A 27,023-nucleotide genomic window follows, 5' to 3' on the forward strand; every position below is an offset into this window, starting at 1 on the left:
GCTCAACCCCGCATGGTTCACCGCCCCGCCTACAGAAAAATTTCCCGTCGTCACCGCGTTGCAACCTTCTCGCTGCTGGGTACCAGCAGTCATCAGCTGTGCTCCGGGCAATTGGTCTAAGAGACGAGTCAAGACAATTTTCTCTTGCATCTGACATCTTATCACCATTCAATATTGACAGTCTCAACCGGTACCATTCCGTCAAACCCCGTCGCAATGGCTGAAGAACAGATTCCGTCGGCTACGTTCGACACGATCCTTACTCTGGATTTCGGATCGCAATATGTGAGTTCAGACTTTCAGCATACATGGAGACTTGCGCTAATAGATTAGACCCATCTCATTACGAGAAGATTGCGTGAGATCGGAGTGTACAGTGAGATGCTGCCATGCACTCAGAAGCTGGCCGACCTTCCATTCAAGCCCAAGGGAATTGTGAGTCATACCTCTGTCCGATTCGCATGATAGAAATCCACTAACAAAGTTCTTTCAAGATCCTTTCGGGCGGCCCCTACAGTGTATACGAGGACGGTATGCGACACAATGCGAACAACATGACGAATTTAACCTAACGACCATTAGGTGCCCCCCACGCTGACCCTGCGGTCTTCGAACTCGGTGTTCCCGTTCTTGGAATTTGCTACGGTCTTCAGGAAATTGCCTACCGACTTGGAAAGGACAACGTTGTTGCCGGTACTGCTCGCGAATACGGCCATGCCGACCTGAACGCCAAGAGACTCGACAGCCAGGGACACGTCGACAAGCTGTTCGCTGGTCTGGAGGAGCACGTCAAGGTATGGATGAGCCACGGCGACAAGCTTGTCAAGTTGCCCGAGAGCTTCCACACCATCGCTACTACCGCCAACTCTGAGTATGCCGGTATCGCACACGAGACCAAGCCTGTTTATGGTAATTTCCCACTGGGCGCGCAACCTTGCAACTATCTACTAACGATGGCATAGGCATTCAGTTCCACCCCGAAGTCACAGTATGATCCTTTCGCCCGATAGTAGCCAAGGTGAATGAGTATCTAACAAAGCACAGCACACCCCCGATGGAGCCAAGCTCCTCCGCAACTTCGCCGTCGACATCTGTGGTGCCAATCCCAACTGGACCATGTCCAAATTCGTCGACCAGGAAATCCTTCGCATTCGGAAGCTGGTCGGTGAGACCGATCACGTTCTCGGTGCCGTTAGTGGTGGTGTCGACTCCACCGTTGCCGCCAAGCTCATGAAGGAGGCTATCGGTGACCGGTTCCACGCCGTGCTCGTCAACAACGGATGCATGCGGTTGAACGAGTGCGAGACCGTCGCTGAAACCCTGAACAAGCACCTTGGAATCAACCTGACTGTCGTTGATGCCTGCAAGCGCTTTTTGGATGGCCTCAAGGGTGTCACTGATCCTGAGAAGAAGCGCATGTTCATCGGTGCCACCTTCATTGATGTCTTTGAGGAGGAGGCGGAGAAGATTGAGGCCTTGGCCGAGCACTCCGGTGCCAAGGTCAAGTGGTTCCTCCAGGGTACTCTGTACCCCGATGTGATTGAGAGTATCTCATTCAAGGGTCCTTCCGCCACCATCAAGGTTTGACTTCCCCCCTTACGTTGTGCCTTATTTGGGAAGTCTGTTACTCATGCATTTGTCCAGACACATCACAACGTCGGTGCGCTGCCTAGTAAGTGCCACTACCCTCTTAAGTTGTCATGGCCTCTGTTACTGACTGGTTATAGAGCGTATGATTGAGGGACAAGGAATGAAGCTCATTGAGCCCCTCCGCGAGCTCTTCAAGGACGAGGTTCGCCAGCTTGGAAGAGAGCTAGGCATTGCCCATGAGCTCGTTATGAGAGTGAGTTGTCCGCCATTGGTATGGTCTTCGCGAAATTGCTGACGGTGTCAAAGCACCCTTTCCCGGGCCCTGGTATTGCCATTCGGTAGGTTCATCGGTTGTTTCGATTGTGGACGAAGGGTCTGGAACTAATGCAACGGCAGGGTCCTCGGTGAAGTTACCCCCGAGCGTGTCGACATCGCCAGAAAGGCCGATCACATCTTCATCTCCATGATCCGGGAAGCCGGTCTGTATGACAAGATCTCTCAGGCTTACGCTGCCCTGGATCCCAGCAAGGCCGTCGGTGTCATGGTGCGTTTAGTTACATTCTTCAATTGGTTTCATTCTAACCCATTTACAGGGTGACAAGCGCGTCTACGCTGAGATCATCATTCTCCGCGCTGTTGAGACCACTGACTGTAAGTTCACATGGGGATCGATGAAGACTTTGTACTAAGATATATCAGTCATGACCGCTCGTGCCTTCCCCTTCGACAACGAATTCTTGAGCAAATGCGCTACCCGCATCATCAACGAGGTCCACGGTGGTAAGTTTCATCTTCTCGATTAATTCTGCAAATGAGTGCTAACACCTTGTAGTCTCCCGTGTCCTCTACGACATTTCCAGCAAGCCTCCTGCCACCATTGAAATGGAGTAAATGTTTTCATGATATATAGAGCGATACAACCGGATTGGAGTTAGATGGGTTACAAAATTACAAGATTTTCAGACAATGGATGATCTAGACCACGAGAGAATGAAACGTGATTGCAGCGACTAAGCTGCCTTCCTCCCTGGACTTTAGCCACTGTTCAGACGGGCTGAGTATTACGACATCGAAGCTGGAGTCTCCAATCTCCAATGCGTCAAACCAAACACCACTCCTCTCTTTGGAATGCTCCAGTTTATTCTACTTTTCCCAACATTCCCTGTGTCCGCTGCGCATGATCCAGTTAAACACCCAGTACAGAGTAAAACCACTCGACTAACCAAAAGACCAGTTTCCTCGCCATAACGCCCCAATCCCAGTTAAATTGCGCCACCATATGCAAATGTTCACCCGGGAACTCATAACCATTGCTCAGCCCCCTGTCCGGACTCTTCGCGGTGATCGGTGATCGGGATGAAGCCTGCATTCCAAAATCCTCCGAGCCCTTGGCTGTGAAACTGCTGCATAGAATGCTCGCTAAAGAGCGAGTACTGCGTCTCATTCATTGCCATGACGGGAACCGCAGATGGGAGCGGTATACTCTGTTGTATCGGCGCGTAGCTCACAGGAAGGTCATGCTGCATGTAGACCGCGGGGACGAAGGTCCCGCTCGCCGCCAGAGGCAGTATACTCTGGTATGCAGGTGGAGATTCTGTAAAAGCTGCGTCTCCACGGGTATGCGTATGCATTTGCGGATGCGCCATGATGGCTGGATGATGGCGGTGGAGATGGTTCGCTAGCGTTTCTCTGCGGGAGTAGCTACCCACGCAAAACCCCAGTGGGTATCGTTTAGTCTTCACTCTTCATTCTGCCGTAGCGGGAGGTGCGTTCTACCTCTTGTGACACGTCCTCTCGGGACACTTGTACAGTTTCGTCCCTGTGTGGGTGCGCCGATGGCGGGCTAGACTCGAGGACTGTGAGGATTAGCACCTGAGCGTGAGCGTGATGTGGGTAGAGTAGAACATACGTCTGAGAAGGCCTTCTCGCAACCGGGAAAGTTGCAGACGTGCGGGCGTTCGCCGGTGTGCGTGCGGAAGTGGACGGTTAGCGCGCTGCGCTGGACGAAGCTCTTGTTGCAGCCTTTGACGGTGCATTGGTACGGTCGCTCGTTGGTGTGGATGCGGTGATGTCGGCAGAGGTCGGACTTGCGATTGAAGGACTGTGAGGTTTTCTGTGAGTTTTAAAATGCGTGCTTGGAGAGAGGGTGGTGTTGACCTTTCCACAGTGCGCCCAATGGCACCTGTACTTCCTTAAGATAGGCACGAGCATCATCGGTGTCATTTCCATGGTACTAATCTGACTGCTTGGAAACGACTTCGCGGGGTATAAGGGAAAGTCAGTGTTTAATAATGACCAGAGCATGGAAAGTCGTGGACTGGTGACAATACAGGGGACATCTGTCAGTCAGTAGGACGCCCTCGGTACTTTTACTTGTCAACGGGACGATCGGCGGAAGGATCTGATCGAACAGCCACTACTCCATATCTGCCGATGATCACGCCAATACATTTTGCATTGTGCAAAGCAAGGCTACAGGAATAGGAGGTTTCGCGAGATTTCCATAAGCGTGCGCGATCTCATCTCAAGAATAGCCCGCTGGAGCCAGCCACACCGGTATGGTGGCGACTGAAACGGGGGCCAATGGAAGCCGGTGCAATTGCAGCCAAAAACAGGGCTTCGTTGATCCTTCTACAGGTGCTTTATCTAATGACGGCAGCACAGCTGCAGATGCATCATTGCCGGTATGTTTACAAGACATGGCGCTTGAGCCACAGCAATGGACCTGTATATTTGGTGAGACATAAGGGACTACGGCTATATCCTGTCAATTCGGCGGCTGATGTTCCATGTGACAGATAAACCTGGAGATTGATACTCTAATGCAGGTCTCCTGTAGGTATCTAATCCGCAGCCATTGGTCTGCTTCAGTTTGATATCTCGGCTGCTGTGGATTTTCTACTCCCAGTCTCCACGGGGGTTCACAACAGTAAAAAGGAACAAAGAAGAACTCCCTCTGTTGACTTCATTTTAGATCGGTCCATCAAGCAGCACGGCGATCTATCAAGCAAGGAGCTCATGTTGTCCCAGTGGCGCAACCAGCGCAATTATATCGGATTCGGTGCCGCCTAGAGTGGGACTAACGTATAAGAACTGGCAGATTGACGCAGAACAATAATCAATCTTGGACAGTTAGTCCAGTCTCCTCATGCTAGGTCATGCAGCCTGACTTATCTGGATATCTGGAGACATTAAGCGAGCCCAGGTTCGGACAAGTCCATAATGAGGCGGAAGATAATGCATTATGATTGGGGGCGCTGGATGAACTTGTGAATGTTGATCTTGGGATCAGTCAGTTCTAGCCCGATCTCTAAGATGCACGCAGGATTCTCCTCATGCGCCTCTTCCGCATTGCGGTATTTGTTGTGTACCACCCAAGGTACCTTACGAAGCTTGATGGATCCTTCATGGCAAAAGGATTTCTCGGTATTATCGAGAGGGATGTCTCAGTTCGAGTGTCTCGTGGGAGTAAGTTCCGAGGTTCTTCTGCATAGGGCGTTGCAGTTTGTTATTCTCGTTGTTAGTGGCCTTGAGGGTATCACTATTCAGAGAGTGTTGACGAGTATAGCCATCCATGGTTCAGGATGTTACCACATTCTTCACTCCAAGCGAGATTTTATCCAAAGGATCGACCACAGTCGTCATTGCAGCCCCGTCGACTTGGGAAAGCCGAAAGGGTTCCGAGACTAATACATAGTGGCCGTATCTGGAGAATGAGATGCAAAACAAACCCTGAACTGGCCACAAAATAGATACGATCGTAGAAGCTGAGATTACCTCCCGCCAAGTTCACAGCAAGCTCACCAAGGGAGATCCACAAATAGTCCCCAATGGAACCGTGGACTAATACCATCTATCCTTTCCCGAATGGCTGTAGATCCCAACCCTAGGTATCTCACATTAGCCAGCATCAAGGGTAACATTACGTGTACAGAAGCAGGGCATTGAAGGGCTTGCTTAGTGTCTCGACAGTCCATCCAAATCAGGCTTTCAAGGAAGCTCGGTTAGTTGACCTATTGCTTATTGCATACCGCCCCTTGTAGGTACTTTGCTATTTTGACGCGATTGGTCCAAAACCTTTACCTGCTAGCCTTTTATTGGCTTAAAAAACTACGATCCCGTGCTCTTCTAATAAGTTTAGGGTATGTTAGGTATCATCATAGCTCTCCCAATTGCACCTCACGCTGGATATAGATTATACCCTCATGGCAGTACGGGGCCTTGGGAGCTAGTTGGCGCTGGCGAGTATTATTGCCAGCCACACCACCAGCCATCGCACGCACGGAGTACGCCCGAGCAAAACACTTATTTACCAACTGATGGGCTGCCGATCGCTCCTTGCATATTTGGAATTCCACTGCAGGCTGAGCAGCATATTGTGGCTGACCACCCAAGCCCCAATCGTCCTGCAAGTTACAAAGCCGACGTCCTGAATTCGGTCTCTACTTTCCCAACAGCTGAAAGGAAAGTCAAGTGATGGTACTATTGATACTAACCAAGTCGGAAGGGAAGAAATGAACTACAATATTTATGGTTCTACCAGCGTCCATGCTTAAGCTTTGCTCAGCCGAGCGTCGGATCCGACGTGGATGACGCGTTCGCTAACCAAGATGCAGATTCACGGTAGGCTACAGCATTCTCGGACAGACAGGGATCGGTGTGGCGTAGGTTCGGCCCCATGCAAGATTGGGTTGGATCTACGATCGCTTGCGCAAATTAATCTTTGCTCCTGTCAGCTCCGTGTGATTCCTGGAAATGACTGTGGGGAACGATGCGAGGAATGTATACCAAACAATGCTGGTAGCTAGGACTAATCATTTCTCATCTAGGCTTGGAAACTAGGAGACGTGTCCCACAGCCAAGAAGGAGCCATATTCGATGCTTGCTTTAGGGCTATCTTAGAAGAGACAGAAGGAAGAAGTAAAGATTACTTGTTGAATTGATATCTTTGGACTGATTGACAGATGAGTACTCTGTGGAGGACGGATGTCGATGTGAGCTTTATGATCATGAGACATGTCACTTGTTGACTCGCATGACTCGTTTGATGTAGTTGCCTTGCTCTAACTATTTAGGGAATCGGTGATTCTCCCTCAACGCCCTCATCACATACAACAAGGCTAATCTACAGCAATAGAAGTTTGTCCACTTGTAGACCACCTGACCACCCCTTGCATGATATACTTTAGTTACTACCACAGGCCTTCATCTTGGAGCTGAACGTCATCCTCTGCGTCGCTGGCTGCCTCCTGCATCGCTCTTCGATGCGCCTCAAGAGCAACCCAAGTCTCCTCAGCCGGTGTATCCAGCGCTATATTGGCGTCCTGCAATTCCGCAACACTCACATACGCCTCTAAAGTAAACGGAGGCGCCGGCTGCTGGAAATCTTGCGGTATCTCAACCTTCGGACACGGCGTGGGTAACGGCGCCTCAGGTAAACCAGGTGAGACCCTCCACACGACCGTGACAACATAATAGTCCAATTGACCCGGCCGAACCTCATCCCTCAGCCATCGCTCTCCCCTTAGAATGGAACTCCCCGTCCATCGCGACACCGACATATCGGCCTTATCAGCCGTCAGGAACTTCCCGTCCTTGCGCCGGAAGAACCACTTCTCAGCCGCCGCGTTGGCAATATAGTCGATCTCGTCCTTGCGACGCTCGATGCTCTCAAAATCCATACTGAAGCGCGTCACGCTTTCCGGAAAGTAGATCATATTGACCCAGTGCGCGTCAATATAAAGAGGCTCGTTCTCCTCCCACATCCAGAAATCCGTGTACCGGATCGTCAGCGTGATGCTCCGGGGATAGAAATGCGTCATGTCCAGCAACGCCTTCATCCGGTGTCCATCTTCGAGCATGAAGAGCTGCGCGAAGATCCTGATCCTGCCGGCTTCGACCTTGCCGTGCGTCTGATGGATCAGGTCCAGGCATCGCTGGAAGGCCCTCGGCGAGAGTTGGTTTGGTGCTCGGTCCTGCGATGTCAGGTAGAAGGCGTGCTCGGCGTATGTGAACGGCATGAACCAAGCTTCCTGGTAGACGCGTTTACAGGTCCGGAGGAGCTCCGTGTGGGTGCGGTGGGGCGCGTCATAGCCCGGCCGTCTCCAATATGTGTCTTTGCAGTAGGGGTTGCTAGTGTCCTCGAAGGCGGCAAGCGCGTAGGCGAAGATTTCTCGGCGGATTTCTGGGGGTAATATTGAGAAGAGGGGGCTTTGATTTTGGTCCAGGCATGATGTGAAATTGGGAGGGTGGATATCTGGTTCTGCCATTTTGATGATATTGATTTATGGTCAGGTCAAGAAATCCAAGGATTTGATAGCGCTTTTAAGCTTTGGGATAATGTGGGGAACGGCCGTGGCAGCCTGGTGGTGGCCTGCGGGTGCCTAATCTCCCCACGCATCATCGACTGCACAAAATACATTCATTATATTCATAATCGCGTCAAGTCAGTTCAATGACTCTCCCAAAACTGCGCATCAATAGCAATCAACCGATTAAACAACTGATCTCTCGCTTTCATCCCCGTCAAATGATACGCCTGCTCACTTTCGCTCCCGGAAATAACCAATCCATCCGCAGCCTCTTTGCTCCCCGCCGTCAACTCCACAATCAACTTGCCCTTCCATCCCAGCCCTTCCGTCTTCTTGAGCTCCGTAATATCACTAACAGGGATCTGAAACAAAACAGATCCCTTCTTCTGACTCTCCAGCCTCAAATCATCAATCGATGAAGACTGCGTAGTCGTAAAGTACATTACCGGCGGTTCCTGGGTCGAGTCGATCACAGCCGTCCCGCGCTTCCGCTGGAACTTTGCTTCGAATTTGAGGGGACCCGTAGGCGCAGCGAACCAATCCTTCTTGGCCAGGAGGTCGAGGAGGGTTCGCGTGTGTGCCGAGTTGGCGATGCGCATGGCGCGGTCGAATGCGCCGTGGCTTTTGATTGCGGTCGCGATGGTGCGGCGCACGAATCGGAGGACTTTGAAGATCCATTTTCTTCGCTGTTTGGGCGCTGGGTCAGCCTGCTGGTCGGTATGTGTGTCTGACGAGTCGGTCGCTTCTTCGTTGATGGGGGTTGCGTTGGAGGCTATGACGGCGCGTGCTTTGCGGCGGATGAGCGACGAGGGTTCCTTGTCTTCGGTGTCTGGCGGGGGAGGAAGAGGAGAGGAGTTGATCTCGCCGATGCGTAGCAGGGTTAGTGTCAATTGCGCGTTGGTCGGGATGCCTTTGAGGAGTGTTCTAAGCTTTATCAGTACGGGTTGGTTCCTAGGAACATTGGACATACTTTTGCAGGTCGAGGTGTTGCCTCCAGTTGGGGACTTTGCGATTGAGGTAATCTATGCCGTATTCAATGACGGGGTCTCCGAAAAAGCCCAAGCCAAGTGTAAAGGCAGTAGTCTTGATAATAAAATTGCTCGACACAACGAGCGATAGCAGACAAACAGAGGCCATGATTCCCACCAGACGTAGACGAGGAATGTATGTGACGAATGGGGGTGTCGGTGAAAGGAGACTGTTTGTATTCTGTCAGTACTGCCCTATGCTACTGGTGAAGAGAACATACTTGGAGAACTTCTCATACGTATCCGTAATGTCATTCATCGTCCGCATTATCTCGTCGGTAGCACTGATTACCTTCCTCTTCATCGGCTTCTGCGTCTCAGCTGTAGCGCTTTCATCCAGTGCATCTGCCGTATCGACAACGTCCTCGAGACTCTCCGGCTCGGCGACCTTTTCGGCATCTTCAGGCACAGCCTGTCCATATTTACCTGTAGCACTTTTCATGGCAATGGTCGCAACACTGTTGACAAGATTGTGAGCCTCCCGCTCAGCTGCCTCTCCTTTGTGCCTTTCCGAGGTCCCAGTGATACTGTCCTGCTTTCGGAGCTCTCCAGTTGCGGAATTCTCTGAGCCAGTAGATGCTGGAGATGGGCCAGGGAAAAGCGCCTGACGGAGTGGCGGACACAAAACCAAAGCAATCAAAAGTCCCGATAGTGTAAAAATAACGACATCAAACAACCAAGCAATAAAATACCCCTGCACGCATTAGATTTGTTTCCATATGAGGAACTCTGCATCATCGCTTACCGCACAGAAAATCGCCGTCCGTCGCGGCTCTCTCCACGACCGTAGCCGGGCGATATGACTGCAGAAAGCCACCATCCCAATCACCACCGACGTATAGAAGCGCTCGATTGTAATCCGAAGCTTCTCTGGTGGATACTGCTCATCCTGCGCCCTGTTCAGATCGAGATCCTCCGAGGCGGTATTGGCTGCTGCCTTGACATGGTATATTTGCTATCGGGGTCAACATCGCGATTGAACAGACTGTCAGTAATGACTTACTTTGTTGAATCGTCGGATGAGCATCCACAGGTCTTCATCCGATAGTCCTTGTGTTAAAGTCTCCGCGGTAGCTTTAGGCGCTGGTTTGGTGCGATTTCTGCCAGCATCGAGCCTCAGGACTGGGCCCGGTGGTCCTGAATCTGAAGGCGGGGTATCGTCATTTTTATTTTCGTCTCTTACTCCATCTTCAAAATCGCCTGGAATATCTATCTGGGACATACTGGGATAAGGTCGTTGGAAACAGGGATGGGTCAGTGTAACCGTCAACGTTCAGATAAGATCTGGGAGCAGCCTTGACCCAGACGATCATCCACGGGTCGCTCAACGGAGCCTGAACTGTGGGGAATCCACACGTCATCGCCTGAATATCTGGAGATCGATCACTTTTAAACGGTGTTGAGTTTATGATATTTTGATTGATTTCACTGTTAGAATGCTACTTAAAATAGATACTAATTCTCTTCTGTCTAAGAGGTGACTATTTCATTACCCAACTCTCTTCTGCATCATCCACCCTCTATGTATATATATGTAACCGTCGCGGTTGTCAGTATGCGGAATCAGGAAATACACCACAATAAGAACCATGGCTTGAAGAATTATCTTAATACTGTGGAGAGACTTCAAAGTTGCTACTCTGCAGGATATTCATGTTTCATACTTTTCTCTTCGCGTGATGATCAGCAAACCTTCACTTCCTTACTACAAGCAACATCAGTACAAGCACATCTTTCTGCATTACTTTATCCGATATATTTTTTGACGGTATATAGTTCGCTTATTACAGCATATTTCCTCCTCAAACTTCCATCCGAAGGTCTATCACAAATAAACATAGCAGAATGGCCCACCAGTCGTATCCAACAGCTGCCGGATAGTCTGCGGCGAAGCCAGCGCACTGCTCATATCAACGATATCATCGAGAGTAGCATTGGGCGCGGTCGGCACCAGAGAAGGAAGGACAATCTGTCCTGCCACGACATAAGTCCGCGCCTTGGGGTCCTGATTCTGCCACGTCCAGAAGACACGGTCGATGGCGGCGTGGTGGAGGAAGAAAGCAGGGTCACCGGGGGAAACGAAGAAATCCTGTTGCATACGTCCATTAGCTTGTCCCATTAGACCGGGATGGAAGAAAGACGAATACATACACCACCAGGATCACCGCCAATGGTATAGTGGCCACCGCTGTGGACACCCAGGAAGCCATTAGGGAAATCACCCTGCATCCTAGTCTGAAAGTCATAGATGTTGGTATAATTAACGATCAGATCGGTGACTTGGTCGGTTGTCGTCCAGCTCGCTGCGTCCTTGCAGATATCGCGGCGGAGACAGCGGGGGTTGTAGTTCAGTCCGGACCCGTTCTGAGCGACGATACCCGGGACCTTGAGACTGGGATAGACGGGGCCGAGGTTGACGGTCCAACTGGAACGTCTGTTAGCTAGTCATTTGAGTCACTGGATATTCTCAGGCTTACTTCTTGAACGGGCCGGAGAAGACACAGCCACCTCCATCTCCAGGAGTCAGAACGATACCGGGAGCGGCCTCGGTACCATTGTGCGGGATGTATGATCCGTCTCCGGACATACTGTAGTCAGAGCCGTCGAAGATGGGAGAGCTGCGCGGGTCATCGGCGTATTTGTTCCAGGCCCAGTATGGCTGGTAGCCAGTGTAACCGCATTCGTTGCGGAGGGCTTGTTCGTAGGCCCAGGTGAAGTAACGGTGCCATGTCAGAAAGTTACCCTGGACGTCTGACATTAGACTCGAGCATTTTCTCTAGACATCAAAAACCTACAGTGCCGTGGATAAACCAAGTCTGGTTGATATGGACAGCGACAAAGTCATCGTAGCGAGAGCGCGCGCCAGGAGCAAATGTGGGATCCGATTGAGCCAGTTTCGAGGGCTTGGAAGCGAGACAGAGCACTGCGTCAGTGTACTCTTTGCGCTCCTGTTTCGAGAGAGAGCCCCTGTGAATCCAGCGTCAGTGGGTCGGGTCCAATTTCTGTGACAGGGGCTGATTCACCATTCTCGGCGAACCGTTGCGGCAAGAGGGGTGCACGTCTTGCTGGCGTCCGGGTTGGAGAAGTGATAGAGAACCTGATTGATAAGGGCCTTTCCAGCAAGGATATCCCATTGGTCAATGCTAAAGGCTGCAGTGGGCGCAACTGCAGCCAAAGCGGCAATTGTTGAGAGCACTGCGAACCGCATACCGAAAGCTTCCCTTATCGACAAGGACAAGTTGAAAAGTTGAAGAGGATGACAAGGAAGGAAAGAAAAAAGAGAAAAGGCTTCGCTTGGTTTCTGGCTATTTAAACATATTGCTGGGAGAAAACAATGCCAGGCCGGCGCGCCTTAGTCGGCACCGAAGCATAAGAATAAACTGTCCGCTTGCATGCAGCCTAAGGGCAAATAGTATGCTCTAATGGTACCAAGACTAGATATAGCTCTAGAACTATTGGCAAGAACACATATTTAGCTTATGATAAGTGAACGTGGGAAACTGAACTGCTATGTCGGTGGAGCGAGACGTGCATAGAAGGCTTGATATTCTGTCTTGATTATTACCTGTCTATATTATTGCATTTAATATCCGACCGTTGTCCGACCATAGAATGCCGGAAGATCACATACAATGACAGCGAGTCGATGGAGATAATTGTAAACTTTTGAGTGAGGTCAAAGAGAACGGACCCCCCTGTTCCCTTAGGGTTACGGCCAGCTTGCCACTGTCAGCACGAGGATGTAACGACTAACGAGTCAAGAGAATCCACAATATACGGGGGTCATCTCCCACCTCCGAACTTTTCATGAAATGTTTCGGACAATTGGACAATTTAATTGCACTGACTCGTTCTCGAGCATAGACCCGGCCAATCACGGGAAAGAGAGTTCAAGGATAGGACACTATCTCATCTCACAATGGCACCATATCCACAGGACAAGTCATTACTGCTGAGAGAGAACTTGGGCTAGAACTCTGCGCCGCACCACCAGGTAGACTAAGCCAGGCAAACCTGGTAAATACTTTCCACTTTTCCCTGGTGAAGGCCAGGGACGGCAGACTAGCCTCCGGGACTAATATAGTAGCGTTGTGCAGCTAGCACCTTTCCATACTGGCCATTTCAAGTGTCTTGGACATATTTAACCCTCGCCTAATGGATCGACGGACCCTGATTGACCAAGAGCTATATTGGCACTAAGTGGACATTTCTCAGCGCCATTTATGATTTGCCAATTGTCGACCGTCACTATTCTCCTCTTAGGTATATCGCCCGCTACTGGCGGAGAATACCCCGTGGTATCTCCAGATCGAGTTCTTAGTCGATATCTTGTTGACAGGGTTTGTGGAACCTGGCCTATAATAATCATTGACGGAATATGAAGTGAGACCGACATCAGCTCCGTTCTTGTATTGGAGAACGAATGGAGACGACGCTACTCCAGCGGAGTTTAGGAAAAGCGAGGGCTCCCGGGCCCCCGGCTTAGCATTGGTATTATCTAGTATGGCCTGGATAAATTCGACCTCGCTGAGTTTGAACGAATTCAGGCTATGCTTCTATCTCAAACCGGGCTACTGCAACTAATTCGGCTACTGGAGTACGGATACAATGCCGTTATTATTATTACGTGTTCAAGCCAGCTTGCTGCACGCTGCCGAGTAGATTACTCTCTTAATCACCCTGTGCCGTGTGGGCTGGCCTGCCTTTGATTCTACCGGAAGAGCGACTCTTCTCGGTAAAGGAAGTGGTAAAACCGTCTTTTTTACATTTGCCAATCCACTCCCATGGTGGCACTTAGGCAGTACTCGATACAGTGGCATGAGTTGGAGGGATTTAGAACATGCTTACGGGCTCCAGAGGGGTACCCACTTGTTTCTCATCCAGCTGTCCTCCCTCTGAACGTGGCAAATAAGCCAGAAGCAAGAATCTTCCCGTGTGTTCGGAGGAAGCTAGAGCACGGCTGGCACTTGGTCCCATGCTTAGTATGGATCTCACGTCCGCAGTATATTGGCCATAACATTAGTCTGATTCATGCCAACATGCCAAGAAGCAGTATATGCACCTGAGTCGGGTATTCGGACAACCCCGGTCCTTTTGGTTGCCACCTTTAGTAGAATTCCAAGGGAAAAGGGAGATGAAGGACCGAAGTCCCCTGTTCCCTGCTATCTCAACGAGACTGGAAGCACCGATTTGTCAAGAGAGTAGGCCGATTATTCTGAGACTTAGTGAAATGTATCCTTCCCCTGTCGGATATCATACCCTGTCTCCTTGGAAATACGGGGCGACATATGTAATTCTACTGGAAAGTTAGCTGTAGAACCTCTCGTATTCTCGAACCCTTGCGTTGCTATGTTGGTCTTCACAGGCGTACAAAACTTTATTCTGATACCTGCAGCTGCCCAGGCTCTTAGTGCCGGGGGCAAGCCATATTTCTGTCAATTGTTCCTGCATATCGACTAGGCCAACCGAAATCTCATTTTGTCCATAAGAGGGCAGAAGTATCCCAGACTCTTGAGCCCCAAGACGCATCGTACTGTCTTGCACGGTTGCACCGATCCCCGCGCGATTGCCCTCCCGCCGCGGATACATGTGGATCTCGTCCTCCGTTGCCATGAACGGCTCCTGATAAAGATCGACAAGACCCAAGAACTTAAAGGATCGCGATCTTGGTCGGGCGGATCGGAGATGATGAGTCCAATTCACCAGGCCTTCGAGGCCTTGGTTCCCCGGCAATCGACGTCTACGTTCGAACCCCCCCTCCACACAAGAGGCCCTACCAATGCGCCTCGAATTCTCGCCATTGTGGGCTTTTTGACGGGTCTATCGGCCTTGTTGGTTGTGCTGCGCTATTACGTGCGACTGTTCATTCTGCGAAGATTTGACATTGAGGATGGCATCATCCTTATATCCCAGGTAGGTTGTGTTCTTCAGACAGTCATTGGCGGGCAGTACTAATCATATCCATCGTTTATAGGCATGCGCTTTTGGTGTCCTTGCATGTTTCATTGGAGAGACACAACGTGGACTGGGCCATTACACCAGTGATATCGGCTTGTATGATTTTGTGCCATTGGCCAAGTGGACATTTTTCCATGCCATTGTCATTGTGCTGGGGATAAGTGCAGTAAAGATATCGCTTGCCTTCTTTCTGCTCCGATTCGCGTCGCAGAATAAGTTCATCAAAAGGTTCATCATCGGGGCGCTGGGTAAGTTTGGACAGGCAACCTAAAAATACATATACGGACTGCTGACTATCCAAAGTCTTCCTTATACTTTTTACAATTGCCTGTGTCTTAACACTGATATTCCAATGCTTGCCCGTCAGTGCAGCGTGGGATTATGCCCAAAGGGCCAAAGCAACGTGTTATTCAAACAAAACCTACCTAGCTATTGGTGAATTCAACAGTGGTAAGTTTCTTCTTCTCTTCTAAAAAGGGGGTTACTGACAGTGCCTCCAACAGCTATCAATATTGTTACTGATTTTGTTTTTGCAACTCTGCCGGTTTTCATGTTCTATAATATCCAAGTCAACAAGCGCACTAGAGCCTCCTTGATGGGGATTCTTAGTCTTGGGTACTTGTGAGTTGTTTCTTCCCAAGGTACTAATGGAAAACTCATGGAATGTCAGTGCCTGCGCCGCAGCTATCGCCAAAACAGTTTACCAAGGTCGGCTGTTCGAGGAGAAAGATGCATGGCGGTAGGTTGACCATCTAGTTTCAGTTTCAGGCCCCTACAGAGCTAATTCGCGTTCCGTGGCTCAGTGACCCTAAATTCCTCATATGGAACTGGTATGTTGACCTATTTTCTTCGATACCCAGCACAGAACTGACATTTGACATTTTCTACAGCGTTGAGCTCAACGTTGGCATCGTCGCTGCCTGTTTCCCCACGATCAAACCACTCGTCAAGTCTGCCATCGGAAGCACTTGGAGTTTGGCCAGCAACTCCCGCTCGCGAAAGCGAACAAACAACGCTTACTACGGACAGTCGTCGAGCCATGCATTGGGCTCCATGAGACGCAGCCGGTTAGAGCATGAAGCGCAAAAGTACAATGTGCATATCGATGCTGTTCGAACATCCCTGTCAGCGTCTGAGGGGGGAAGCGAGGAGAACTTGGCATCTCATCCGCGTCTTCAGCGTCTGTCATCCTCAAGGATACTGCGCACAACAGAAGTAATCGTGCACACTGAGGGGGGAATCGATGCGGTTGGGCCGGGTATAGGGCCCAAACGGTCAGTGGATGACCGAGTATAGCCACGATGTATGACAGATCCCCGAGGCATGAGCATGACTTTGTTTTCCCAATTATATCTCAAAATAATATGCTAGTCTTCTTTCGAGAGTCATATGGCCGATGGGCTCTTACCTCGCCCACTAGTTTAGGCGCTGCAACTGATCGTAACTTCCGCTGAGAGCTCTTCCAGGCTCATAGTGATGTTGATGCCAGTCGCAAGGGTATCACTGTCACAATAATCCCTTCAGTTATATGTCGTTCACCTTTATGTTACAGCCTTAGGCAAGAAAATACCACGTGACCTTACCTCCGTCGTCTTCCCGGCTTCCTTCCAGCTTCCACTTTCCCGACCACAATTAAATCTGCGCCTTCTGCTCGTCCCTAAAGCCGTTTCTTGAACACTCCAGACTTCTGTACAGGTTGAATGAATGCTGTGTCTCTATAAGCGGACGGCGGTGCCTTGGCGTTACTAAGCGAGCCAATGGTAGAGCGCGCTAAAAAGCACGTGCCTTCGGCTTGCTTGGCAAATGGCAACAACTTTGATCTCTCCATCTCGTGTTCGATCCAAATTGCTTCACATCGGAGGTTCCTGCGAGAACCTTACGCCACTTGGCCGTGGATCAAGTTCTTCGCACCAGACGCACTGGGTCAGATGGAGACAATACACGCGGAGTTGCTTTCCCCAATTTGAGGTCTCCATAGTTGGCACTAAACTGCTCATATCACGCCGCGTTCAGTGCAGCACCGGCGCCATGGGGGACGCAGCAAGGTTGCCGGTGCTCGCACCCGCTTCCGTTGGCACGCCGCGAGTTGTGGAGATATCGACTTTCGAACGTCGCCGTCACATCGCTTTGACAGCTTGCTCGGAGTGTCGTGCCAAGAAACGTAAAGTAGGTTTCAACGAGATGTACCCAACCACCTACCCGGTGTTGACTTTTCTTTCCGCTATCAGTGCAGCGGAAAAAGTCCGTGTCCGGCATGCGTGTCGCTGGGCATAGAATGCCTGCTTGACGCGGAGAGCAGTCACCGCCGCCTAGGCGGTTCCAAGCGACGAGGCGCTCAAATGGAGAGTAAGAACTCGACTCTGAAGAAAAAGGTGCAACCGCTGGAGATTGAGTTGTTAAGACGCCATCCACCCGATTTGTCAACGGCGCCTGCCGAGGCCTGCGAGGTGGCCGTGACTAGGTACGAATCGGGTGAGACATGCGCCCGTGATGTTCAAGGCACGGTCTCGACAGATTCTGTCGAGCAGACCGGGACTGATTCAGTCTCTGTGCTCAAAAATAGCTCTTCCGATCGGTCGACAGAAGACTGGAACAGCATCTGGGCTGTATATGAGAGAGTCCGCGACTGTGCACCGGCAGACCTGTTCAAGGTAGTCAATGCCATCCGCAGTAGCTCAGATCCGACACGAGCAGCGCAATATTTGCACCAAGTCTCCCTTGGTCGACTCGCTGATGCTCACGTCGGCTTGTCGAACTTAGCAGCAGAGCATAAGCTGATAAGCTCACCGAGGCTGCCGGCCCTGTGCGATGAGCCTATCCTCTTCGCTCCTGCGAAGCCATGGACGACCATCACAGACAGTGACCGACTGGTGTCACATCTACTCTCTCTATATTTTACCTGGGATTATCCCTGCTACACCTGGTTTGATCAGCATTTGTTCTTAGCTGATATGATAGCTGGCCAGTCGAGGTTCTGTTCACCACTCCTTGTAAATGCTGTATTAGCTCACGCCTGTGTAAGATGAGCCTTTCTGTCCCTCAACCTTGGCTTTCCTGACGGACTTCGCAGCTATACTCCTATAGTCTCCGAAGACCGTGGGATCGTTTTAAGGAGATGGATATGTGTATCCGTTTCCTGTCGGAAGCCCGGCAGCTCTGGATATCACATCCACAGCCTACCTTGACCTCAATTCAGGCACTGGTTGTCATGAACCTGACCTACAACTGCCTGGGTAAGGACAAAATCGGCTGGTCTTGCCTGGCGGCCGCGATCCGCATGGCAAATGAGCTAAAATTGTATGAGCCGTTGTCTGGTGTCCGCAGCGCGGGTTCCGTTGAACCGGCCTGGAATAGAGCACATGCGGTCACAGCCTGGGGGCTTTTTGAGTGGCAGGCGTAATTATCAGCCCCTGTTGAAGCTTGTTTGCACCATATCTGATTCGTAACAGACTCGCGGCAAGTGTAGTGGATGATGCTCCGCGTTTGGACCATCCTCCTTTTTATGAAATCCCATATTCAGACGCCGAGTTTCTCGATCACAGTCAACGTTGGCACCCCTATCCTTTTAGCGGTCCTCTTTACCCGTCGCGCGTCTTCTCGACGGTCAGAGCCAGGTTTCAGTTGAGCGTGATTATCAACGACGTCACCGAATTCATTTTGGATTCCCATCATGCCGCTCCTACTATCGAAACCTTTATGTTAATCCATGGAAGACTCGACAACTGGTTTGTCGAACTAAGTCCCGTGCTTCATCCTTCAAGAGACGCACCGCCACACATCTTCATCATGCAGTAAGTGCAACCACATCACCCATGCACCCATCCTTGCCTTGTCGCTTATAGCAATAGCCTCCACTACCACCTCGCCGTCGTCGCCCTCTGCAAGCCCATTCTCTCCTCAGGAGAACCCAACCCCTCCGTCCTGAGCATCTCCAGCAAAGCCAAGCTCGCCACACGCGAGATCATATTCCTCTTCAAGCGGACCTTCGGCTGGAAATCAGCCTCCAACTTCCTCAACCACGCCCTCACCTACGGCGCCTTCAACGCCATGCCCTTCGCCAAGGACGGCGATCCCCGCTGGCGCCAGTCCCTGGAGACTTGCATCAGCGGCCTCTGGTACATCTCCTTCTCCTTCCCCGTGTGCAGGTACTTGCTGCGCGCGATCCAGCATGCGCTCGTCGCGGCCGGGTTCGCGGATACAGACCTTTGTCCAGAGGTTGCCCGCATCCTGCGATATTTTGCGCGCAGTGTGTGGAAGAAGTCTCTGCTTGATACATTGGAGAGCAGGTATCCTGCCTTTGATCCGCAGAATAACTTACGGACGGTGGAAGATTTGCTTCTGTCGGTTGAGAGTCTGGCTTTGAATGATAAAAATGACGGTTGATGATCACGTGATCGTGTGATAAAATTAGCGTGGTCTGGCTGGTGAGACCTCATGGGCTTATGTATTCTATTTTCGGTAGCCCTGAATGAATCCCGTTATTATATGATGATTCAATATGATAGATAATAGATGACTTTTTGCGATCTGCATTCTAATGATTGTCTCGTGTTTCGTTGCCAGACGGACACGTGACCCTTGCGGGGTGCTCAGCCACTAACTAGGCATCAACCCCCTTGACGAACTCGACGTAATGTAAACGCTCGGATACACGTTGAAAATTATAAAGCCACCAGAATATACGAGCGATCATTCCATGTAGTTGCAGCAAAACTACCAAACATAATGCCCACCATGGAGCTGGGCGATGTCCCTCCAACCTACAGGATCGATCTCTCTCGCCCCCCAGCAGAGCGATACGTTGAAGTTGCCAAGAAGCATCGCAACGAGCTCAGATCGCTCACCGCTCTCTTTGATGGTCTGGTTGAGAGCATCGCACCCAATATCTCGCTGCAATGGGTGAAACGCGTGGCGCGCCTGTTCTTGCGTCGGGTGTATTCCGACGAGGAAACGGAGGAGATCCGGGGTATCAGCCAGGCAACCGGAATCGAGATGTATCTGATCGTCTCGCTGAATGTTCTCCTCGATATGCTGATGGGCTGCACGAGCGGCGCGGCCCGGGCACAAGACAAGGACACGACGCCTCGCATGCTCCATTTCCGAACGCTGGATTGGGGGATGGATGCGTTGCGGCGCGTGCTTGTGCAGTTTGAGTATGTCCGCGGCCCGGATTACGATACCGTGCTGGCGACGAATATCACCTACATTGGGTTTGTGGGCGTGTTGACCGGTGTTCGGAAGGGGCTGAGCGTGTCGTTGAATTTTCGACCGAACCATGATTCGAGTGGGTGGTTGGGTGATTTGCGGTTCTATGGGAGTCATCTTCTTGTTATACTTGGCTTGCGAAGATCTATTTCGTCGATGCTGAGGCAGTATATCATTCCGCGGGAAACCCCACGGGAGACTTGGTTTGGTCGCGTTCTGGGCGTATTGGTCAGGAGACGTCGGAGGGTTGAAATGCCGACACTACGCAGTATCTGTCAGAGGGTGATGCGCACACCATCCACGGCGGCGTATCTGGTTTTATGTGACGGAGTTGAAGCCACTGTGATTGAAAAGGATCATCGGACTGCAAGGATGGACTCCAGTTCATCGTTCATCGTTGCGACAAATAACGATTTCCTCGGTTCAGAGCTCCATTCATACGACACGGCCACTGATATGTCGTTTGGCGCAGCGCTGACCGCTGGAGAGGCCGTCTCAATGACCGAGTTCATCCAAGATAGTAGGGAGCGAAGAGCATGTATGCAAGCGCACTGGGACAAAAAGGTGGCTCAAGCTGGAACGTCGGCCCACGGTCGGAAGCCACGTCATGATCCTTTGCGTCGCACACGCTCCTCTAGAAATCGAGTAGCAGATTGCCCAGTCGGTTCGACATCTACCGTCGTGGGCAAAGAGAGTGCAGGAACATCTGAGAACCATGAGATCACCGCAACAGCGGAGGAAATAATACAGTGGACGGCGACGTATCCAACAACGAACGAGATGACGCATTTCTCAGCGGTCATGGATCCAACAAGTGGAAGGGTCATCTGGATCCAGAGGTTCCGTGATCCTCTCAGTTTCGAAGAGATGTGGTAATCTCCTGGAGAAGTGCATAGCCATTGTTAGAGGACAAAAAATTTTGATAGCATGAGCAATAATGCGAGCAACGCGTGAATTTGCTCCAATAATCAGCCCAATGCCGTTGCCATCACCCGAATACCTGTATCAATGGCTCGATTGGGCTATCAAGAGCTTTGATTGGCCATTCCAACCACTCAGTCCAATCCGGCCCCAGGAAATCACGAATAGACTCGATGAGGAATTGACCACCATCGCCAAATATCCACGAATCACGGCAGGAATGAAGTAAAATGGCATAGTGAGCCAGTATCACAAGCGCTTCTGGCCGCCGCTGCAGTAGCAGGTCGATGTATTCCGGGGAAACAAGTACAGGCCATCCGGTACTGCCATGACTACTTCCGGCAAGAGATCCAGCAGCCATCAACGCATTCGTCGAGGCCTGTAGGTGCTCTATGGCTTGTTTGTAGATGTTTGTCAAGGTATCTCCGAGCTTTGCCGCTTGAACAAGGTTAAGAAGTTTCTCGCATCCCGCTCCCAGCCGACCGTCGAATTGATAGAGGGACTGACCGTCCACTATCAGCGGCTTGAGGACCGATTGGTGTAGCATATCCCAGGCTTTCCCGCAGATTGCTCTGACCCCCCGATGGAGTCGAAAACAATGCACGAACTTGTCGACAAACTGGGCGAAATCGTTCTCCCGGTATACGAGCACATCGCAGAGCGTGTGGAGCCCTAGAATAACTGAGAAGAAGAACAGTGGCACACACGTTTCTTGATTCACCTCCAAGTCCGTTTCTTTGAAAATTGCCAGCGCATGCATCTGGAGCTGAGCGGCATGGGTCCGGTAGTACTCCCGTCGCTCCGGACGCTTGGTGCTGAGGTGTAAGGCGCTGAATGCGAGCAGCTCATTCGCCACATAGGGTACTTTTAAAAGGTGCGGTATAATACTGAGGAAATGATCCGCATACTTCCTGCGGTCCAACTCCGGAAATGTCTCGGTATATAAATGGTAGAAAAGCTCCAGGTGAAGCATGTTCACTGGTGCATCTTGGGGAGTTCCCGGATTCGAGCCGAGACTGGAGCGGCCCGACGGCAGGTTGGTCGCTGGTGAGAGAGACGCAGAAGCCGTCGAGCGATTTGGCGAGTCTACAGGCCGTGTAACCTTGAACACATCGATCCCATACTCACACACCCTCTCTGAGACGGTGCAATTGGAACATATTGGACGGTTTTCATTGCACTGTAGGGAGGATTAGTCATGCTCCAGATTGCAACACGTGAGAAATCGGGATAGAATACTTTGATATGGCGGCGTTTGCACTCCAGACAACCATTCCGGGACTTCTTATGAGATCTGCGTGGCATCGTGAATGACAGCTCAACTTGCGTGCTTCAAGCCTATCAAGACTAACGAGAGGACGAAATCTCATTCGATGGACGACCGTCGCGTTCGGCTCTGGTCGCAGGAAGGCAGACAAGGTCCTCCAAATACGCGGAAACCTAAAAGCGACATTCAGGGGTCAGGAAGACACATTTCGCAGTACCGCTGCAGTTCAGAAGGAAAAGTGCGCCGTCCCTGGCCCGAAAAAGTCGAACAACGGATACGCCGATACGAGGAACCGACACTGCCACCGAATGGGCCTCGCGCGACGAATCGGAAGAACGCAAGTCCGCGTATGCACAGACCATGTGCGGTTTTGCCCGCCAAGATGATCCACCCTCGGCTTTATACGCGTATAGCTTCGGCACTGGCAAATAAATGTCTACACCAGCACGATTCCTCCAAAGAAGGGTCTGATCAAGTTCTATTATTGAAAAAGAGGCTGCCTAGTTGACTGCAATTGTATCCACCGTGTTCAGTTTATAAACGATTCATGTCCACCTTCGCCATGTCTTTTCTACTCATCACCCCAACTCATACGACGCTCTGCCGAAGCTATTTCAGCGACAGAGTATTCCTGCAATGGCAAAGTTAGAGCCATACGCCGGTGACTACTACCTTTGGAAATATGTGCCATCGATCCCAGCAGCTGTCATCTTCCTCCTGCTCTTCGTATGCATGACTGCCTTTCATTCCTGGAAAATATGGAAGACGCGAGCGAAGTTCTGCATTCCCTTTGCCATTGGAGGATTGTGTAAGTGACCTGTTACCCCTTTGCTGCGCGCATACAGAATTGGCTCTGATGACCTCCGACACCTCAGTTGAAATCATCGGCTATATAGGTCGCGTCGACTCGCACGGGAAGACTGGAAAGCTTGGACCATATATCATTCAGAGCGTCTTCATTCTTCTTGGACCGGTTCTCTTTGCGGCTTCAGTATACATGGTCCTCGGACGCCTCATCCGCAGCATTCAAGCAGAGAAGCACTCGGTTATTCGCGTCAACTGGCTCACAAAGATATTCGTCACGAGTGACGTGCTCTCCTTCCTCGTCCAGGGCTCAGGAGCGGGTCTTATGGCGAACGGGTCGAGTGCAGACATGGGCAACAACATCGTCATCGCGGGACTTGTGATTCAAGTGGTCATGTTCGGGCTGTTCATGGTCACGTCGTTCGAATTTGAGCGGCGTATGAACCGCGCTCCCAGCGGGCATGTCTTTGATGCCGACGTGCCGTGGAAGACTCACTTGCACGTTTTAGATGCCGTCAGTGCATTAATCTTGATTCGGTCGGTGTTCAGGGTGATCGAGTACGCCGGAGGTCAGGACGGGTATTTGCTTGGCCACGAGTGGACCCTGTACATTTTCGACTCGCTGCCGATGGTCACTGCAATGGCGTTATGGGCAGTGTGGCATCCAGGTGTCATTCAGAGCTCTGCCTCGCGCACGCACACACAGGCGCTAGATATGAGGATGGGTTGATCAAATAATGTCGGTGGAGGGAGTCTCTAGAGGAACTGCTGTTTATGACTGGTTTACGAGGTCAGTGAAGTATATGTCAGTTATTACCCATAGAAGGAATTTAGACACGTCATTTGAGGGAACGGTCATCAAGTTCACTGATAGAAATATTAGTCCTTTGGTGATCAATTTGCATCTATCCCTAAGGCTGCTGACATTGGTTATCTCGATTTCGAGGGGCGATATTGGCGCTGCCACTGCAGAATCAGGGATTCAAATAAAGGGAACCATAATCCATATTGTCCCTTGGTCACCAAGCCGTCGTCAATCAGGTAATCACGTCCACAGCCCTCATCGCTTGGTAGCTAGTCCTCTCAATCGCAGCTTAAGCCAGCAGCTTAAGCAATGAAATGTCTAAGTGGAACTGAGTGGGTCGAAGAAAGAATGCGACTACTTTAGTACTGTGTGGGGAGGAGCAACGGCAGAGTGGACCAGAGAATCAGCTGGCTTAGAAACGCATCCTCTTATCCTCGAATGCCGACCAGAAGGGCATAAAGTACTACTGGTAAACCGAATGCGGAAGACACAGCCATCCAGGTTTCTGGCAAGGTTTCAGAATCAACAGAATGGTGGGGGGCAAGTGGATCTGACTGGTTAGCGTAGTGCGGGGTTAGTCCGCCAGGGGTCTGGGGAATGCGGGAAAGGCGTGTGATTGGCTGAATCTCGAGCGGGGTTGCATCGGACCGGCCAATAGCCACGGTCCACAATTTTGGGTACGAATCAACGCATCATGGAATCGAGTGGACTCAGAGTACGGTACATGTCACTACTCACTAAGTCCGGGGGATCCGGTATAAGCTATGGTGGATCTGGGGATGTGGCCCGCCTCGACCGCTGGAGACAGAGAGCTGGTATGGGCTCACTAGTAGATAGCATAGATAGTGATAGAATAGCATCAATATACCGCCTAGAACTCAACATTATTCTATGATTATTGAACAGAGAACCAAATGCTCCGGCTTGTACTTTGTACTCTCTGTGTGGTGTGATGATTATGTGGCTTGATGTAAGTTGCACCTCCTTGCCCAAAACTACTAGTGCTCCCCCTTTTCTTCCCCTCCCTCAGGAATCCTGCGACGCGCTGTACTTTTACCAGTTGACAACCACGTAACTTACGAGGAGAGCGACAGGCAACAGCTAGAAATATCCAAACCCCTCATGACGGGCGAATAGTATTCGTTGTATAGATAATGTAAGACCAAGTCACATACATGAAACTCCATCCCTGCCAACTGGTGGCGCAATAATCAGGCCATCCAGGCCATGGTACCCAAACAAAGGAAAGGGATCGTAAGTAGAAGCAAGACACTGTCTAGCTGCAGGTCGTAAATAATCTTGAATGCAATAATTCCATCTCTCCAGGAGTACGGATCATCACAAAGTAACGCTCGATCATCTAAGTCGGCTCATGTAACGAAGTGTGAGGTAGACGGCGCCCATGGTTGTGTACATGGCACCCCCGCCTGCTACCCAGACCGGCCTGTGCAGTGCAAAGGAGGTCTGCGCAAGACCTGCTGTTGTCTTCGTTCTCTCTGTAAAGTTCACCTTTTAGTCGTCGGCCCATAGACGACGGTCTCACCCAGGTCGGAAAAGGAAATCTCAGTACATACCTTTCTGGAAGAGTCTGTTTCGAAGAGTACCAAGTTGCTGTCTGGCGGAGGAGGTCAAGGCGGATAGGTTCTGGATGATTGGAGCCGACATTTTGGATGATAAGTTGGGACGACTGGGATCACTTTGCAGGTATGTATTGGTAGAAGGATGTCACGAGTTTAGCAAACACGGGATACCTTGTTCTTGAGAGGATGTACGAGCATTCTCCAGCCTATATATACTCTTTCCTCGCCATCCTGATGCGGGGTAGTCACACGACAGGGGCTTCCAGGTAGAGCAGGAATCGACGTCGATGATTCTGGCTGGTGGCGTTTGATTCGTAGACATCGCCCATGGTAATCAGCATATCCCTGTCCTTTTGCGACGGCTACGCCTCCCTTGTACTGGCAATGATTGGGCAGTATTCTTCATCGCTAGTGGCAATCTGGGGTACCTCGAAGGGTGTGTGATGCAGAGACGCCCATCCGTAAACCTAATGTACGTGTGAGACAGTAACATGCCAATAGGATAACGGTTACTAGGGCAGAGTATCTTATTGCCACCGATTAGGCACTGCCCTGACCACAATTTCCCAATGGAATCGAGTGAATACTGGTGTCAACAAGAGCTATGGTCAAGTCGTCAAGTGGTGATCTTCAACGCATAATTACACAATAATAGGACATATGAGTGGCCCTATCTTCTATCCTCTTCTTACCAAAAGAAGGGAAGATGTACAGCCACGGCGTAGGGCCATAATCATTCCTCCACTGGTAAGAAGTGGCTAAATGACCACTGACCACTGTTACCTTAGGTTAAGAGCACAATTTATAGTCAAGGAATATACCAATGATGGATGCAGTCGCAGGTATTGTCCGGGTGAGCTTTCAAAGTGGAAATAATGAACATATGTCTTCCTGTCTGTGGGAAGGAATCTTGCAAGAGCAGCTTGTTCGATGATTGCTCATCACCTTAGTGTGCGGAGATGCAGCGACAGCTCAACCCAGAAGAAGATTTGCATAAATCTATCATCATGGGTGAGAGTATCTCCACCTTTCTTTCCCCATAAAAGGCCGCTCAGGCTTGATATGGACTCTTGTGGAATGTCACCGTTGCCGGAATGACAGGAAAGCACATTCCAGTCAAAGATGTCATCAATTAGTCAAGCAGATTTCAGTAGTCTACCAGCCCTTCAGACTGATAAGCTTCAGGAAGATACCCACTGGTTACTATCTGTTAATAGTGAAAAGTATCGGCATTATCATATTATTACTTGTACCGTCCTAGCAATGAAAATGACACAGTTCGATCACCCCACTCTTGCATGGGGTCATACAATAATAATGTCCGTAAGACCATAGGCTATGGAAGGAATATACCTTCGCCAGCACCCATCAATTTCCATGTGGACTCGGTGGTCTATCAAGAACTCGTAGATCATCGTCCAACAGGCTCAAGTCTGCTGTAGCTTTAGGCGCGACGGGAACGGTAGCTATCTTTTCCAGGTGTCGCTGAGCTCTCAAGACACATCTGACTGGGCGCTCAACTCTTCTAATTGGATCATCCCATCTACCGCTCGG

The 27,023-nt window shown here is 50.7% G+C and overlaps 11 protein-coding genes across 11 annotated transcripts; 5 read left to right on the plus strand and 6 right to left on the minus strand.

The window, feature by feature from the left end:
• Window positions 1-216: 216 nt before the first annotated feature.
• Window positions 217-2,481, plus strand: gua1 (GMP synthase (glutamine-hydrolyzing); the record flags this gene model as incomplete). The annotated part of the gene is made up of 13 exons (XM_043272673.1): window positions 217-285; window positions 334-435; window positions 495-531; window positions 583-909; window positions 963-988; window positions 1,045-1,581; window positions 1,645-1,672; window positions 1,728-1,843; window positions 1,897-1,928; window positions 1,987-2,134; window positions 2,184-2,241; window positions 2,290-2,370; window positions 2,423-2,481. 13 exons carry the CDS (start codon window positions 217-219, stop codon window positions 2,479-2,481), a joined length of 1,620 nt encoding a protein of 539 aa, XP_043128608.1.
• Window positions 2,482-2,891: 410 nt separating this feature from the next.
• Aspvir_009533 (uncharacterized protein) lies at window positions 2,892-3,236 on the minus strand (the record flags this gene model as incomplete). Its single annotated transcript, XM_043272674.1, has 1 exon — window positions 2,892-3,236. The coding sequence occupies one exon, from the start codon at window positions 3,234-3,236 to the stop codon at window positions 2,892-2,894; it is 345 nt and encodes a 114-aa protein (XP_043128609.1).
• A 3,546-nt stretch (window positions 3,237-6,782) lies between these two features.
• On the minus strand, window positions 6,783-7,859 carry Aspvir_009534 (uncharacterized protein; the record flags this gene model as incomplete). Its single annotated transcript, XM_043272675.1, has 1 exon — window positions 6,783-7,859. The coding sequence occupies one exon, from the start codon at window positions 7,857-7,859 to the stop codon at window positions 6,783-6,785; it is 1,077 nt and encodes a 358-aa protein (XP_043128610.1).
• A 182-nt stretch (window positions 7,860-8,041) lies between these two features.
• On the minus strand, window positions 8,042-10,151 carry Aspvir_009535 (uncharacterized protein; the record flags this gene model as incomplete). The annotated part of the gene is made up of 5 exons (XM_043272676.1): window positions 8,042-8,825; window positions 8,872-9,099; window positions 9,151-9,623; window positions 9,675-9,884; window positions 9,933-10,151. 5 exons carry the CDS (start codon window positions 10,149-10,151, stop codon window positions 8,042-8,044), a joined length of 1,914 nt encoding a protein of 637 aa, XP_043128611.1.
• Window positions 10,152-10,754: 603 nt separating this feature from the next.
• Aspvir_009536 (tyrosinase family protein) lies at window positions 10,755-12,137 on the minus strand (the record flags this gene model as incomplete). Its single annotated transcript, XM_043272677.1, has 5 exons — window positions 10,755-11,018; window positions 11,081-11,354; window positions 11,407-11,672; window positions 11,725-11,896; window positions 11,953-12,137. 5 exons carry the CDS (start codon window positions 12,135-12,137, stop codon window positions 10,755-10,757), a joined length of 1,161 nt encoding a protein of 386 aa, XP_043128612.1.
• Window positions 12,138-14,614: 2,477 nt separating this feature from the next.
• On the plus strand, window positions 14,615-16,183 carry Aspvir_009537 (uncharacterized protein; the record flags this gene model as incomplete). The annotated part of the gene is made up of 6 exons (XM_043272678.1): window positions 14,615-14,842; window positions 14,904-15,135; window positions 15,191-15,337; window positions 15,391-15,508; window positions 15,558-15,626; window positions 15,778-16,183. The coding sequence occupies 6 exons, from the start codon at window positions 14,615-14,617 to the stop codon at window positions 16,181-16,183; spliced, it is 1,200 nt and encodes a 399-aa protein (XP_043128613.1).
• Window positions 16,184-16,915: 732 nt separating this feature from the next.
• Window positions 16,916-19,270, plus strand: Aspvir_009538 (uncharacterized protein; the record flags this gene model as incomplete). The annotated part of the gene is made up of 5 exons (XM_043272679.1): window positions 16,916-17,053; window positions 17,116-17,904; window positions 17,958-18,283; window positions 18,337-18,678; window positions 18,736-19,270. The coding sequence occupies 5 exons, from the start codon at window positions 16,916-16,918 to the stop codon at window positions 19,268-19,270; spliced, it is 2,130 nt and encodes a 709-aa protein (XP_043128614.1).
• A 342-nt stretch (window positions 19,271-19,612) lies between these two features.
• Aspvir_009539 (uncharacterized protein) lies at window positions 19,613-20,968 on the plus strand (the record flags this gene model as incomplete). Its single annotated transcript, XM_043272680.1, has 1 exon — window positions 19,613-20,968. One exon carries the CDS (start codon window positions 19,613-19,615, stop codon window positions 20,966-20,968), a length of 1,356 nt encoding a protein of 451 aa, XP_043128615.1.
• A 112-nt stretch (window positions 20,969-21,080) lies between these two features.
• On the minus strand, window positions 21,081-22,318 carry Aspvir_009540 (uncharacterized protein; the record flags this gene model as incomplete). The annotated part of the gene is made up of 2 exons (XM_043272681.1): window positions 21,081-22,193; window positions 22,253-22,318. The coding sequence occupies 2 exons, from the start codon at window positions 22,316-22,318 to the stop codon at window positions 21,081-21,083; spliced, it is 1,179 nt and encodes a 392-aa protein (XP_043128616.1).
• A 598-nt stretch (window positions 22,319-22,916) lies between these two features.
• Window positions 22,917-23,814, plus strand: Aspvir_009541 (RTA1 domain-containing protein; the record flags this gene model as incomplete). Its single annotated transcript, XM_043272682.1, has 2 exons — window positions 22,917-23,088; window positions 23,156-23,814. 2 exons carry the CDS (start codon window positions 22,917-22,919, stop codon window positions 23,812-23,814), a joined length of 831 nt encoding a protein of 276 aa, XP_043128617.1.
• A 1,431-nt stretch (window positions 23,815-25,245) lies between these two features.
• Window positions 25,246-25,554, minus strand: Aspvir_009542 (uncharacterized protein; the record flags this gene model as incomplete). The annotated part of the gene is made up of 2 exons (XM_043272683.1): window positions 25,246-25,385; window positions 25,464-25,554. 2 exons carry the CDS (start codon window positions 25,552-25,554, stop codon window positions 25,246-25,248), a joined length of 231 nt encoding a protein of 76 aa, XP_043128618.1.
• Between the last annotated feature and the right edge of the window lie 1,469 nt (window positions 25,555-27,023).

Source organism: Aspergillus viridinutans (assembly GCF_018404265.1).
Source record: "Aspergillus viridinutans IFM 47045 DNA, scaffold_8, whole genome shotgun sequence".
NCBI classification, from domain to species: Eukaryota; Fungi; Ascomycota; class Eurotiomycetes; order Eurotiales; family Aspergillaceae; genus Aspergillus; species Aspergillus viridinutans.